Source organism: Schistocerca nitens, chromosome 6 (genome assembly GCF_023898315.1).
Source record: "Schistocerca nitens isolate TAMUIC-IGC-003100 chromosome 6, iqSchNite1.1, whole genome shotgun sequence".
NCBI lineage: Eukaryota > Metazoa > Arthropoda > Insecta > Orthoptera > Acrididae > Schistocerca > Schistocerca nitens.
This window is the reverse complement of record NC_064619.1, coordinates 618,887,391-618,903,092: the sequence shown is the minus strand read 5'-3', so window position 1 is coordinate 618,903,092 and position 15,702 is coordinate 618,887,391. Positions and strand designations below refer to the sequence as shown.

Here is a 15,702-nt window from a genome sequence, read left to right as displayed (position 1 = left end):
ATTGTCCTAAATTTCACCAATTTTGCCAGGAAAAGACATTCCCTGAAGCCAGTTGAGTGTTTGTGAAAGAAATGGCCTTATATTCCGCAGTTTATTTTGATGTGTTTCTAAGCAGCCACTAAGAAAAAAGTACAGTTGAAACATCAAGCTTACTGTTATCAGTCACAGTTTACTTTTTATTCCCACTATGCATTTCCGAAGCTTAAGTCTCCATCATCATTGATGTGTATTGGTACAACATGTAAGTATTGTGTTTTGGACTTTGGGGTAATCTGTGGTACTATCTCCAGTGGTCACAGGCTCCACTTTCTGTCATAATACATCACACTCACTTTGTCAGCATCTTTGGGAAGTTTATATTTATGAGACACATAGTGGAAATAAAATCAATTGTAACTGAGAAGAGTAAACTTGTCACTTGAATTGATATCAGCAACAGTCCTGGTAAAATGTTTACATTTACCAAAGAAGTACAAATACATGGAATGGGTATGAATTGTTTTAACAGCATTGTTCCAGTAAAACTGGTGTCCCAATTATTTTTCTCTTCAATCATTACTTAAACGATTATTGGCTGTGCCGAGAGGTTGCAAAGAGCGAAGTCTCTCTTCAGCACATCAACTGTTAAAAAATCATGGTCTACATCAGTGGGAGTTTCTTGCATTGTAGAAATAATGTTTCATTCACTAACAAGTAGTAGTACTGTACTATTCTTTCCAGACATCACCCGACATTTTCTCTCAGTTTCACTATCATGAGTAAAATTATTTTGCCTACTCCTGAATAATGTTTTTTCTCCTTAAACTCTTAAGAGCCTTCTTGCAAATTTCATTACAAAGCCTCTATAGCTGCTAGCAAACATACTTGGAGTTTTACATTTTGATCCACAGATGACACACATACGTGCATGCAACTACAGGACATCATGGCCCCTTTTTTTACAATTTCTCTGCTGTGCAAAATTGAATCAGCATGCTGTCAAGGGTCTAGTTTGCCCACAGAAAAAAAAAGTTTTAGCTTCTTTGAACATTAATTTGTACAGCATGGGTCAGGGGTTGCAGGATGGATATCAGCCAACAGTATTACAGCTGTGTTTATGCACTGTTGTTGAGGGTGCAGAGGGGTTTTCTGGCAATTTGTGCCGGACTCTTGTGTTGGGTTTCTGACTGGTCTCTCTTTACAGCTCAGTAAGGGCTGTAAAAGTAAGTCAGAGGGAAAAGATTTGGGGCTCTTCCTTTGGGAGTTTTTTGTAAAGGTCAGTGTTCTCCTCAAATGCAGGGCAATGCTGAACTCGCTGCCTGCTGCGCTAAGGAAACAGCATAATTATTCATGAATAGCATGACAATCAGATAAATTTAAATTAAGCAGTGTTTGCTGAAACTACAGCATCTCCCTTTGCTCACAGCATAGGTAAATCAAAGCATCAATGACAAATGGATGGACTTTAATACAGATAAGTTTGAAATTAGACTTGAAAATTTTCTTAAATAAGACTAAAAATAATGTATTATCATCACACTCAAGAGAAAATTGTAAAAATTAATAGTAATGACGTAGAATCAAGTGATGAGCTTTGGGGCAGCAGAAGGTACGGACTAGAAGGACAGAAAAAAAGATAAAAAAAAAGTCTGCACAACAGTAAAATATGGCCCGGTGTGCTTTTAGTAAACTGAAGAGAGTATTCAAAACAAGGCTTGCAGTGTGCCTGAAATGGAATGTTTACGATCAGTATGGACTTCCAGCAGTGAGATGTGGATTCTGAATGTGAATGCATTCAAAGACTGCATTCAAAGACTGGGAAATAGCAGCAGAGGCAGAAAGAGATACAAATGGGTTAAGTAACAAACTGAACCAGACGACAGACTTAATCGTGACTATGAGGAAAATTAAATGGGGTAGGCACGATATGTAGCCATGTGAATGGATGGTAGATGACCCAAAAAAGTAATTTGCTCGGGCAACAACTTCACAAAACATAAAATGCTGGAATACATAGGTTAATTTAAAGCCAAGGTGGTGACCTAATGAATTATAGGTAGATGACATTAGGAAATGTGCAGGAGTAACACGGATCCATAGAGTAGAAAACTGTAATGCACAGAGAGTCTAGCCGTTTACCTAGCAACGGATTTTAAGTAGCTTAGAATGATGGCGACTTGCTAGAAACAATCTAGTAGAATTAACATACACACTCGGAAACAATGTAGCATATTGAGCTTTGCATGAAGTTGCTGAGGTAACAGAGGAGAGAAGCCTGGTTAATCATATTTTTGTGCCACAAGTCATCCTGTTGATGCAAGAAAAAAAAGGGATGAAATACAAACCCTCCCCATAGAACAGTGTGATCCAAAGCTATTTTGTAATTGAACAGGTTACAATATACTGGCCTAAATGCAGATAAGAGGAATTACAAAATAATTCAAAATTCAGCACACAGAGTAACAGGATAATGTCAGTGGACTGTCAAAATTAGTAATAAATTACAACGAAAGGCCCTAAGATACTAAGAGGGACTCCAGTACTGAATCAGAGGAGTCTGCCACGAGGTAACCCTTGAAAATCTACAGTTTATCACTAACTTTTTAAGTTCTCCTGGAAGCTTATTTCTGTACAAGGGTACATTATTTACCAGAGATTTTTCTCCCTACTTTAGAAGGCTACCCATAGGAACTCCAAACTGCAAACTGCCAGTAGGAGGTGCTCATACTTGTGCACAGTGGGCATGGATAAGAACAGAGCAGTGACAAGAAAGGCTGGCTGCCAGTGTGTGTAACATTTCCTGTGGTTGAAAATAGGTTTACATTAATAGAAAATCTCATATAAAGATGTGAAACAAATACTAACAAAGAGATAGAAGGGCAGGCCAGTACTTAGCTCAGTACAGCCGATAGATACACAAAACAGAACAGAAAATTTACATTCCTAGCTTTCGGAACCGTTCTTTCATCAGGGAGGAGAGACGGGAAGAAGGGAAAGTGGATTCAGTTACTCACAACCCAGGTTATGAAGCAACAGGGAAAGGTAAACAGGGAGGGTAGTAAGGCTGGAGGCATGGTCCTCTGAAGGAAGCCAAAGATATTCTACTGTACGTACTGTGCCAGCTTCAAACCAAAGAGGATGCATACAGAAGTAAAGAGGTGTATAGTATAAAGATAAACAGAACTATGTAGGAAGAAAAGATGCAATGGCTAAAGAGGAGAGGGAAAAAGGAGAAGACAGAAGAGTAAATGGGAGTGAGGTTGGTTAATGTAGGTTCAGTCCAGGGGGATGGCGGGATGAAAGGATGTGTTGGAGTGCAAGTTCCCATCTCCGCAGTTCCGAGGAACTGGTGCTGGGTGGGAGAAGCCAATTGGCACGTACGGTGTAGCAGGTTCCTAGGTCCCTAGAATTATGCTGGAGGGCATGCTCTGCTACAGGGTATTGGACATCTCCTAGGCAAACAGTTCGTCTGTGCCTGTTCATGCTCTCAGCCAGTATAGTTGTCGTCATACCGATGTAAAAGGCTGTGCAGTCAGCTGATAAATTACGTGTCCCTGCCTTGAATTGTGTATTTTTTACCAGTAGTGGGGCTGGAGTAGGTGGTTGTGGGGGGGATGCATGGGGCAGGTTTTGCAGCGGGGTCGGTTACAGGGGTAGGAACCGCTGGGTAGAGAAGGTGGTCTGGGAAATTTTAGGGTTTGACAAGGATGTTACAGAGGTTAGGTGGGCAACGAAAGGCAACTTTGGGTGGTGTGGGGAGAATATTGTCAGGGGATGATCTCATTTCAGGGCTTGACTTGAGAAAGTCATATCCCTAGCGGAGTAATTTGTTGATGCATTCGAGGCCAGGATAATATTGGGTGACAAGGGGGATGCTTCTGTGTGGTCTGGGTGTAGGAACATTGTTGTTGGACGAGGAGGAATGTATTGCTCGGGAGATCTGTTTGTGGAGAAGGTCTGCAGGATAGTTGCGGGAGAGGAAAGCACTGGTCAGGTTATTGGTGTAATTGTTGAGGGATTAGTCACTGGAGCAGATACGTTTGCCAGGAATACCTAGGCTGTAGGGAAGGGAGCGTTTGTTGTGGAATGGACGGCAGCTGTCAAAGTGAAGGTACTGTTGTTTGTTTTTTATATTAATAATCATGTAATTCTGTCCCTATTGTCTATTAATGGCAGTGCACTTTACAGTTCATCCTAAAAAATAATTTATTCTTGCGATTAATAACAAACTCCAGAGATCAATGTTGCCATCCAAGACACAACTGCTGTTCCACAACAGTAGCTGGACAGCAATGTGTAAATAGCATCTGTCACCTGTACTGTCTCAATAGTTTTCCTACAATGTATGATTGACAACTGATATTTCCTTTGACATAACTCTCAAGTCATTTCTCTAGTAGCAGTACTAGGAATTGTATCACTTCTCTCTGATACAACTACATTATATCTGCTATCACCTTCGCCTCATAAACTGCTCTCATTTCATTCTGAGACTGTGGAGCTCTTTAACATTTGATTTAAAACACTGTAACTGAACACTGCTATATTGGAAATCCTCCAATTACAAGCATCTGTTCTGGCCAGAATATGCTTTATTACACTGTCTCAGCAAAAATCTCTGAGATATTTATATAACAATTGCTGCTTCACCTGACTTTTTACAAATAAGCTGAAGATCATTCTCTGTCCAGCCAGCATAATTTAGTTTTATAATGTTTTCCCTGAATTAGCTTGAGCAAAGAATGAGACATTTCTATCAACAAGAATATCAAGATAATTTCTGCTTTGCAATTCTAAATGAAGTACTACCTCATCCTTAACGACACTGACGTCAATCAAATGCTGAACTCTGTGTCTGCTTTCTTCCTATTTTTAAAAAAATAGTCCATTTTAAACCTCAATATTTCATGTTTTGACTTGTCTGCTTATGTTTCAATTTTCTGTTCCAAAACAGAAGAGATTGTGCCATAGCTTACCCATCACTGCCACAGGCATCGCGTCCATCGTACAGAGTCAGATTTCGGTAAGGAGCTTCTGTATAATAGACAACGTAGCCAAGAAGAGAGCGAGGATCATAATGGTCAAATTGCTTCCAACTAATAATCACACCTTTTGAATCTGTTTTCTTAATTTTCACCTCCAAATTAGTAACATTACCTATAATGAAACAAAGAATAACAAAATTATATGTAATCAGTTCATTTATTTCTAAAATACACTAAAAACACACACAACCACGCATACAGCAAAACTTGCATTAGTTACATAACAAGGATATTTAATAATTACATTGTGCAAATGTGTTACATGTTGCTTAGTTTGTTAGGGGTTGGTCACTTAGGAAACAAAATAGCCAATTTTATTACTGAATAGGCTCTTGAAAGGATAACAGAACCGCAGGCAACTTAGTTATAGATAGCTAATTTACATCAAGCAAATACACATTTTTAGTTCTTTTAAGGAAGTATAAAAAATGTAAAACATCTAATATGAACTTAAGAACAACTATTCAATTACTTGTATTCAAGAATGGTCCAATAAATGTTGAATTTTTACTCATCACTCCAAACAACAAATACAAACATATGCATGAACAATGTCAACAATGTTTAAACATATGTATTACATAGACAACAACATTCACAATCAGACAAGGAACATAATGTTACATAATTTCACTGAGATGCTTTGTCCACTATTCAAGCCTCCCAGATTGTGTTCATATGGGGTTGTTGTTCACTTTGTAGAATATAACAAAACGATGGGATGGGCTGGGAAAATGGAGGTCCGCTGCTTAGATAAGGCTGCCAAGGCTGAGGTGCATAGTCCTACAACCATCAATAGTAAGAGTGCACAAGGGTTTAGTAACTACAGATGCTTAACACCAATTGCAAGAGCACATAAATGAGTTGACCTCAGGCATGTCCAATGCCAGTCATGCCTTTATGAGATGGCTCTCAATCACACTTATAGATCATGAGCACAGAGCTCACAAGGAGAGAAATATTAACCATTAACGAGAACCCTACCACAATGTTAAATGACTATTTAACTAACATCATGACCCTTGTAAGTGTAACTGAACAAAACAACAATTCCAACTGCCGAGTGGAACTTTAAATTGTTCCCATAAAACAGAAAGTAATCTGAGCCGTCCATCACAAGCTTTTGCTCAGTTACATAATCTGTGCTGAACACTTATACCAAAACTGAACTTTATCAAGTGACCAACAGGTCATCAGCATCATCGAAAGCAAAGCAACATCAAAAAATACACAAATGCGAAGCCTGTGCCAGAATCACTTACGCATCTCAATGTAGTTGCATTGCGATTAATGAACGCAAACTTCCAACTTTCTAGACAATGTCTGATCTATGTCTGAGCTCTATATAGGCTGACCGTAGACTCTGTGTGCCAAACACACTAGCAGCCATCTACCCGCCTGTACGTACAGCTTTGCAGGGTTCTGTATATGTCTCAATACCCAATTTATAAACAAATGATATGATATTAGCTAAACGAGTGCCACTGATGTATTGAGGTCCCTTTCTTCACTTCTGGCTTTAGTTTTGAATTAGATGAATGCCAGATGTTCTACAGGATTAATTAATCTTAACATACTATTTTCTGATGTCATCCTTCCGCCCATCTTCCAAACATGACTGCATCATAAGATTTCTCACACTCTATGGAATACCCCCAGTGAAAATTAACAAAAGATTTTGATTGAAATAACATCAAGTTTCATAAATGAATTTTGTTGCCTTTGGGAGGCATGATTATTCCTATTTTAACTTCAGGTGGAACCATTCTTGTTAATGTGAAACAAATTAATCAAAACAATGTGTTCCGGCGTAACGACAAGTGCTGGCACAAAGATCAAGAATGGAAGAACAGAGAAGGCTGTGAGACGACGTCAACCAATAGTACACTGATGAACCCCTCTCTAGGACGACAATGAGACAGGAGCGCCTATCAAGAAGAGAATGTAACCTCCTAGCTGTGGTTGGAGTGGAAGACAAGCCATCATACAAACACTACAGCCTTGACTTATGAACTGTATTGTTTTGCTTTTATTGAAATTGTATATATCGAAGGGCACTGATTATTTGCATGTCGCTATTTGCTTGTGACACACCTTTGCGAATACACAAAGTTAAGTATTGTCAATTTAACTTATGGAAAGAAACTCCATTTATACAATTTGCTTGAATTGTTGTCTAGCGTCACAGGACGGAATTTTCCTTTCTGTTTTGCTGGCGCCTTAATTCTCTCTTATCTTATCTTTGCAGGGGTGTTTACTTGCTTTAATAGTCTCCTATCATGTTTTTTTGCAGTACCTTTTTGGAACACTCGTTGGTTGATTGTGGTTGACTCATATAGCAAGTTTCCTTTTACTGTGCCAATGAACTCGACAACGTCACGTAGCACAATTCGGGTGTTGTCCTCTATTTTTTGCCTCGAAGGTTTACCTGAAGTCATAGTGTCAGACAATGGACCTCAGTTCTCATCAAATGAATTTGAAACATTTTGTGAACACAATGTCATACAGCATTGAACTAGTGCACTGTTCCATCCACAGTCAAACGACAAAGCAGAATGTTTTGTCAGAACCTTCAAACAGCAGATGGCCAAACTTCACTCCGCACACACCTGGGATCAAATGTTGCAACTGTTTCTTGTCTCCTATCATTTGTATAGACGAGATGGACCATCGCCGGTGGAACTGCTTCAGGGCATCTGCCATCAGCCACTGCTCCACCTGTTCCATCCTCCTCGGCATGCAGCACCGAAAGAAGGCCGCAAGTATCTCTCCGCGCCACACGATATTGTGTTTTACAGTGTTTTTAGCAGCAGCTGATGGTGGGCATGAGGCAAGATTGTCTGTCAACTTGGCGCCTGATCTCATTTCAGGTCATCACAATCAACTTCACCACTGTCATGTGCACAGTGATCCTCCTGTGTCTCTTCTCCAAGATTCACGGATCCCGAGGGCACCGTAGCCACAGCAGCCACCAGAGGGTGTCATCACAACACCCAGAGGGTGTCATCACAACACAGCGGGACGACCCCATAGAGACAGAGCCTTCGCCTCCTCCACCCCCTCTCATCCTACCGATGGAGCTGGACCCACTCAGAACGCAGCAGGACGCCTTCTCCTCCTGGTTATTGGCCTCAGGAGGGGTACGTTTACATTTCTGGTCATTTTCTGGGGAGAGTTTCCGCCAGAGTGAAGGCCGGATGGTGAGGTACGACCGGAAGTTTGACATCCCCTGCAGCCACAGCTTCCAGTCCAGCAAAGCATCCACCACACTCCTGCCTCCCCCGCCATTGTTGCACTCCCTACACAATGACGGTCAACTGCTTTGGCGGCAGGGGGGGGGGGGGGGGGAATGTTCAGGCATAACAACAAGCACTTTCACAACAATCAGGGATGGAAGAGCAGACAGGGCTGAGAGACAACAACAGCCAATAATAAGCTGACGAACCTCTCTCTAGGATGACACCAAGACAGTAGCGGCCTACACACAAAGAGTATACAACCGCTATGTTGCCTAGCCATGGTCGGAGTGGAAGATGAGCCGTCATACAAATGCTACAGAAATGACTTATGAATTGTACTGTTTTGCTTGCATTGAAATTTTATATACCGAATGACATTGATTATTTGCAAATTGCCATAAGCTTGTGACACACCTTTTCGAATACACAAAGTTAAATAAACTCCATTAATACGATTTGTTTGAATTGACTAGCAATCCGAGAAAACAACATCCTAGGCACCCTGTATTAGACGAGTGGACAGAACACAATATGAGTCCAAATTTTGGAGGGGCAAAATATTTCTATAATACTAAAAAGTACACCTGGCTGCTACACCAAAAAGTGATTCTTCAATGCACAGAAGAGTGACCTGTTTGTATTTGGCTGCCCCTCAGAAATATGAGTTCAAGAGAACGTGAACTGTTGTAACAAGAAAAATGAAATACAAAACGTAAATCTAGCACAATACTCACAGGCAACTTTGTCACCATTTGACGATGGAGCAACGTCGAGGTCAGAGAACTCGGGGAGACTGGTAACCTGCCTTAGTTTCTCAATTCTGCTCAGGCAAAGTTTAGGGTTGAAATGAAAGAACAGGCGTCCTCTGCTAATGTTCAGAGCATATGGCCTCGAGTCCCAGTCCCACAGCTCCTGCAGATTCTGGTTGTCGAGGACCACCAAGGCGTACCTAAAGAATGAATTGAACAGTAATAAGCAGAAGGAACAATAAATAAAGTTTATAAAAGTTAAGGAGGAGAGCGTGTCATTATTTCAAACTTTTGGTATGAAACAAACTGAACAGATTTATTTATTAACCTGACACTCTTCAGTCAACTCTGAACAAAGTTATTTGTAAATTAGTATGACTGTACTAAATGTGAGATAATACAATGCAGAATGCAGAAAGGAATAACAATAGGAATTGGAAAGACTGTTACTTTTAGAGGAGAAGTTGAACAACAGTCAGGTACATTTATAAGTACACTGTTGAATCTTAGCTAACAATGTAACAATGTCCAACAGTCTACTTTTGAATGTATCAGACCACTGTTCAACTCCTTTTCCATGTTGTGAGTAGTAATCTATCCAAATTCTAGTTCTAGATGTGTAATATAGGTAGAGGAGACATATGGAAGCTTGCATGCAGGGTGTACATACATAGATGGAATACAATGAAGAAACAGGTAGTTTCTCCTACTCCTCTCTCCTTGTGTGCCAGAAACATTACAGGAAAAGTGTCAACTAGTCACAATATGGTACAATGTGGGTATACAAAATGTTTGTTAAAAAACCATCTACCTGTAATGTATCTTTAAGGAACCTCTCTTAACATTAATACTGAATTTTATATCTTCAGCAGTCAACAGATATGATACAGAGTACACAAACTCACTTGTCACTTTCTAATATTTTTCCTCGTATTACACGCAATCTCTTGAGAAAATTCAAGGAAACGAGTGGGAATGACCGCACAATTTTTAAGTAACCTTCTATTTCCTCAATCATATTAAGGTTGTCCTCCAACTCCTTCACAATATTTTCTGTAACAAACGAAAGCAATACTCCCATACGATAATCATCACAGGAAATACATCACAAAAAGATCAGTTTTCATAGTAAGACAGATAAAATCATCTGCTTTTTCAAATTTTACGTGTGAACATAATAATGCAAACATTAAACTTAATACTCACTTCCACCACGTATCTGGATCTCTAAGGCCCCTTTGATGTACGTGCAACCCCTCAGCCTTTGAGCAGACGCTATACTGTCCACATTGGTCGGATTGCATTCCTTGCGACAGGGTCCTGCCAATAAAATGTGTAAAGTAAAGAATAATTCTTTCATGTTGATTGTTTACTTTACTTAAGCTGTGTTTTCTACAAATTTTTTTGTAGCATGAGCAAAAGTTAGAAAAGGAGATTATTAATTTCTTGATCTTATAGATGTTTTGGTATTTTTAACCAGAGAGAAGTTACAGAAAAAAATATATTTTTACAAAATGTAAAAAGAAATAATGAAATACAAAGCAGTCAAAACGACAAGCTAAATCACAAAACATCTACATCCCTGCACTAAATAAATACAGTACTAGTATAAAAGCCAACTACTCTCCTGCAGTTGACTGATATATACCACATGAGGCTCATTACAGCACAAAAAATTTCACTACTGCTTGAGAAATCTACTACTCTTTTTTGCAGTTCAAGCACGTACAACCCCCCCCCCCCCTCACACACACACACACAGGTGTGTTGGTGTGCTATTTTTTGTGAATGTATCTGCTTTTATCTGTTTTTACTTACTGTTTCCATCCTGGAATGTAGAGTCAGGATACATGATAAACTTATATGTCAAATCGCAAGCCCAGGAGTGAACACAGCTCTCATTAATCATCCTACATATTTTATAAAGTGCTACGATATGCATCTGTGAGAAACTTTTACCTCTTCATTGACAAAGTTACATGGTATTACCATACTGGAAACTATGATTTTTAACTTCAGAATGGATGGTATTTTTGATACTTGGAAGAGTGTCTAAGTGTATTACATGCCAACAAGCAATGTTTATAATGTGCTCCAGTGTACTCTGTGCCAATAACTTCTGTGTAGTGTAAACTATTGGATAACAGAACAGTTGCTGTGTTGTGTTTAACAGCGTTTTACAATTTGTCTACCATGGCAAAAGAATACACAAATTCTGACTGATGCATGACGGTCATGACGAAAAAAATATATCAAACTATGTTCTGTCTGCCTATAGTTTTAATTATTTACCTGTACACTATATGGAAATCATTAACAAAGATGCCAGCAAATGTGACATAAGTATTATATATAAGTACTACATTAATACTGGAGAAACATATTTTTCTCCACAATAAAGTCAAATATAGAAGTTGCCAAATTAGGATTTCTTCCCACAAATAATGTTGTTGTCTGGGTCTTAAAGAAAAAGAGATAAAAGTATCAAATGTACTGAGACCATTCCCAATTAAAGAAATCACTCCTTTAAATGCAGTCAATGTGTCACATGCACGCAAAAAGAACTGGAAATAGAAGAGATAAAAGTGAAAAAAAATGTAAACTGGAGTATTTGATGAAAACAACTGCCATGAAGGATGAATATAGACTACTAGCCTTTTCCCCGTTGCTTCACCCATGTCTGCATGTGACACATACACTGAACATGCCTCATCTCTCCTTCTCTGTGTCCCTCTTCCTCCCTCCCCCCCCCTCTCTCTCTCTCTCTCTCTGTCTTCCTCTTCCTCTCACCTCTATCTCTATCCTCAACAATCTCTCTACCTCTACATCATCTCCTTCCCCTCTCTTTGTCCATTTCCTCCACCTCCCCTCTAACCATATCTTCCTGTCCCCTCCTTCTGACTATATCCCCCCCCCCTTCACCTAACCATCTCCACCTCCCCTCTTCCTTTTCCACCTGCCCACTCCCATTCTACACCTTCTACCTGTCTCGTGTATCTCCCTCTCCTTTCCCCTCTCTGTTAACTTCCTTGTCACACTTGCTCTATACATCTCAACCTGTCCCCAGCCATGCTCATTGGCACAAAGATGCCAATGCAACAAAGTTTAATGAAGCAGGCCGATACAACTCCCATCACACGGAAGGTCGATAATGTGGGGCAATACTAATCCAACACAATATGCCTGTCATTCAGGGCAGCCTATATGTCAGGAGTCTGGGTACCGTTTCTTGCCCTCGACATGTTGGCTGCTCTAGAAAGCCGGTCGATTTAGGAGGTCAGTATGTTCCCACACAACCTGCTTGTCATGCAGGGCAGCCTACACACCGAGGGTTAGAAAAGAAACACATTTTTGCCCATACCTGTGTTCCTGTTCGAGCTAGGAGGTTATTAAGCCCACAGTGCTGATACTCCAGAGGCCCCATGTTTCTCTGCCTAATTGGGTGATATCAACACAGGAACTTGGGAGGAAATTCTGAACATACATGCAGGCTCTCTGCTGTATATGTGTAATGGAACACTGGAAAAAGAACACCCCACTGCAGGTGTGCAAGCAAGGCTAACATATTGCTTTAAATACAGTGTACAGAAAAATCTGGAGAATACAAGATACCAACATTTCCTGTAAATACCAAAGAAACATGACCATATGTTGAGAGTACTAGAAGCAAATGATGGGTTCAAGAACATTTACTATATTATTGGATACATGCAGAATCCATTTATAAATCTCCTTTCCCACTTTGGATTTGCTTAAAAGGATGGCCGCAATGCATCCAAATATGGATTACTGGACACTGTGCATCTACAAAAGACAAGCTGTTTGTATTGTTTAAAACCAACAGAATAACTACAGCTAACAGGCATTCCTTTGGAAAAATTATAAAGTTCTATGGGGGAATTCTGTAAGAATGTGGAGGAGAAGAGTTAAGAACATACACTCGAGAAGATGTGGAATACTTTAACAATAGTGTAATGTAGGAAATAAATGCCAAAATAAAAATCTACAAATGTTCTTGGTAGACTAATTCCAAGACGCAATGAAGCTAATTGTTAAGGTCACACACGAGAGAGTTTACAGGAAAACAATTAGAGGAGGAGGAGAAGGAGGAGGAAATTAGAGTTTAGCATCCCGTTGACAACGAGGTCATTAGAGATGGAGCACAAGCTCAGATTAGGAAAGGATGGGGAAGTAAATCGGTCGTGCCCTTTCAAAGGAATTGAAAGGGCCTGAAGTGATCTAGGGAAATGATGGAAAACCTAAATCAGGATGGCCGGATGTGAGATTGAACCGTCGTCCTCCAGAGTGAGAGTCGAGTGTGTTAACCACTGCGCCACCTCGCTTGGTGAAAAGAATTATATATGTATTAGAACTTGAGAACATACCTTCATTGTTTTTGTCAAATTAGTGGTTGGAAAAAAATTAGATGATTTGGTCTACATTTAAATTTTAAGTTAAAAATTAAATTTGATGTTATAAAAACTACACCAAACAAGCATGCAGAAAAAATTGTTTTCTGGAAGTAAATGTCTACGCATAAATTAATAAAGGTTTTGAACAAAACTATTTGTTTTTTTGTTCGTTGCTCTGCAGAAAATCCCAATAGGATCTCATTTTCATGTGTTTTCTGGCTGGCGATCTTAAGATGGAGCTCACAGCTCTTATTAAGAATTATTTTACGGGAAAGACATGATTACAGCCGCCAGTGTGAGGTAAGTTTTGAAATACTATGCAAAGTCTGTTTTATGTAGATTTGTATCTGAAACAAGGCTATCTGGCACAGAGACGAGAAGTTATACGAGCGTCGAAACAGAAATGAACATTTTCCCCATAAAATCGTGACAAAGAAACACAAGTATCTACAAAATCTACAGCTTCTATGTAAGCTAATTATCAGGCAGCAAAGTTACGAATTTCTTAGAGAAGTAACTGCTAGCAGTGATTGCGCTACACACCTTTACAGGGCAGGCAAACAGGCTGACGGCCCTCGGGTGTGTCGACGAGATGTTCGGCGTACAGAGGCGGGCATTCCAGCAGGCACATGCCGGTCACGTTGAAAGGTTTCCAGTTGAGACTGGACAGGTCGCCCTCCGCCTCTGGGGGAATTGGCATCTGCCGACACTCCGACTCGTTGATACAACGCCGGTTCAGGTACTGTAACATTACAGCGAAAAGATCGTGTCAACTGGTCTCGTACACGGAGTTATTTTGGAGAGCAAACGCAGCAGTTCTCTTATGAATAAGGACGAGTTTACATACTTAGAACTTGGATTAAAGTTTTTCTACACAAACAAGTATCCTACAAAGATTCATTGGTCATCTCATATATTTCATTTTCTATTAGTTCAATTTTCATTAATGATTCCCTCGGAATTTTTACGGACATATCACATTAAATTCTTCGAAACTACTACAAAAGTACCTGGGTGCTGCTGTTCAAGTCAAAAGCAGTTGGTTGATTGTTACATGTTCCACTAATTACAATCGTGATCTCTCGCTATGAGTCGAATGAGTCAGTTTTACCATTACAGCATACTTGCTCATGAAAACAATGACAGCAAACTGACCATTTAGGTGATTGTCTTCCAAACTGGCCATTTAGGTGATTGTCTTCCATTTGCGTGATTGTCTTAAGCCACTTTTTTCTATGTGATTGTCTTAAGCCACTTTTTTCTATATAGTGATTTACACACACACACAGTGATGGGAACAATCGAATGAAAACAGTCGATTCAGCTGGTTGAAGGAAAACAATCTACTGAACCATTCATAGTTTTACGTATCAGATGAATCATTCATTCGCTCCTTTGAATGAATCCAATCTATGGGAGCTACTGAATGAAAATAATTGAATCAGTCGATTGTAGCTTTGTACGCATCGATTGGTCTATTCGTTCATTCTTTTGCGTAAAGCAGACCGGCGCATTAAGTTTGAACGGAAGTATTCGTTCGTTTTGCTATTATTAATCACTGCTGATGACTGCACTCTGTTATCGCCTGTCGTCACTTTTCTTGCCGTTTCGATATTTGCTTTTTACTGAGCGCCAGTAGGCTTGATAAATGATCGAAACGCCATCTCGAGTAAATTCATGGCAAACATTCTCGTTAACAATGGTTGAATTATTTATTGCCTGACTCAGCAGTTCGCCATGGCGGTCATGTGTGAGTGACGTATGCTTACTTCTCTCTCATATATATATAGTGATTCAAAAAGAATACCACAACTTTAGCAATCTAAAACTCTGCAACGACAAAAGGCAGAGCTAAGCACTATCTGTCGGCGAATTAAGGGAGCTATAAAGTTTCATTTAGTTGTACATTTGTTCGCTTGAGGCGCTGTTGACTAGGCGTCAGCGTCAGTTGATGCTAAGATGGCGACCGCTCAACAGAAAGCTTTTTGTGTTATTGAGTACGGCAGAAGTGAATCGAAGACAGTTGTTCAGCGTGCATTTCCAACGAAGCATGGTGTTAAACCTCCTGATAGGTGGTGTATTAAACGTTGGTATAAACAGTTTACAGAGGACGGGTGTTTGTGCAAAGGGAAAAGTTCTGGACGGCCGAGAACGAGTGATGAAAATGTAGCACGCATCCAGCAAGCATTTGTTCGCAGCCCAGGAAAATCGACTCGCAGAACTAGCAGAGAGCTGCAAATTCCACAATCAACTGTATGGAGAGTCCTACGAAAAAGGT

The 15,702-nt window shown here is 39.9% G+C and overlaps 1 protein-coding gene across 1 annotated transcript in view; it reads right to left on the bottom strand.

The window, feature by feature from the left end:
- Nucleotides 1–15,702, bottom strand: part of LOC126263526 (insulin receptor) — a 102,584-nt gene that overhangs the window by 72,967 nt on the left and 13,915 nt on the right. The window contains exons 2-6 of the mRNA XM_049960620.1: nt 13,968–14,166; nt 10,219–10,332; nt 9,918–10,065; nt 8,998–9,212; nt 4,956–5,136 (exon numbers count right to left, since the gene is read on the bottom strand). Coding sequence (XP_049816577.1) covers nt 4,956–5,136; nt 8,998–9,212; nt 9,918–10,065; nt 10,219–10,332; nt 13,968–14,166 — 857 coding nt within the window. The remainder of the gene's footprint in view (nt 1–4,955; nt 5,137–8,997; nt 9,213–9,917; nt 10,066–10,218; nt 10,333–13,967; nt 14,167–15,702) is intronic.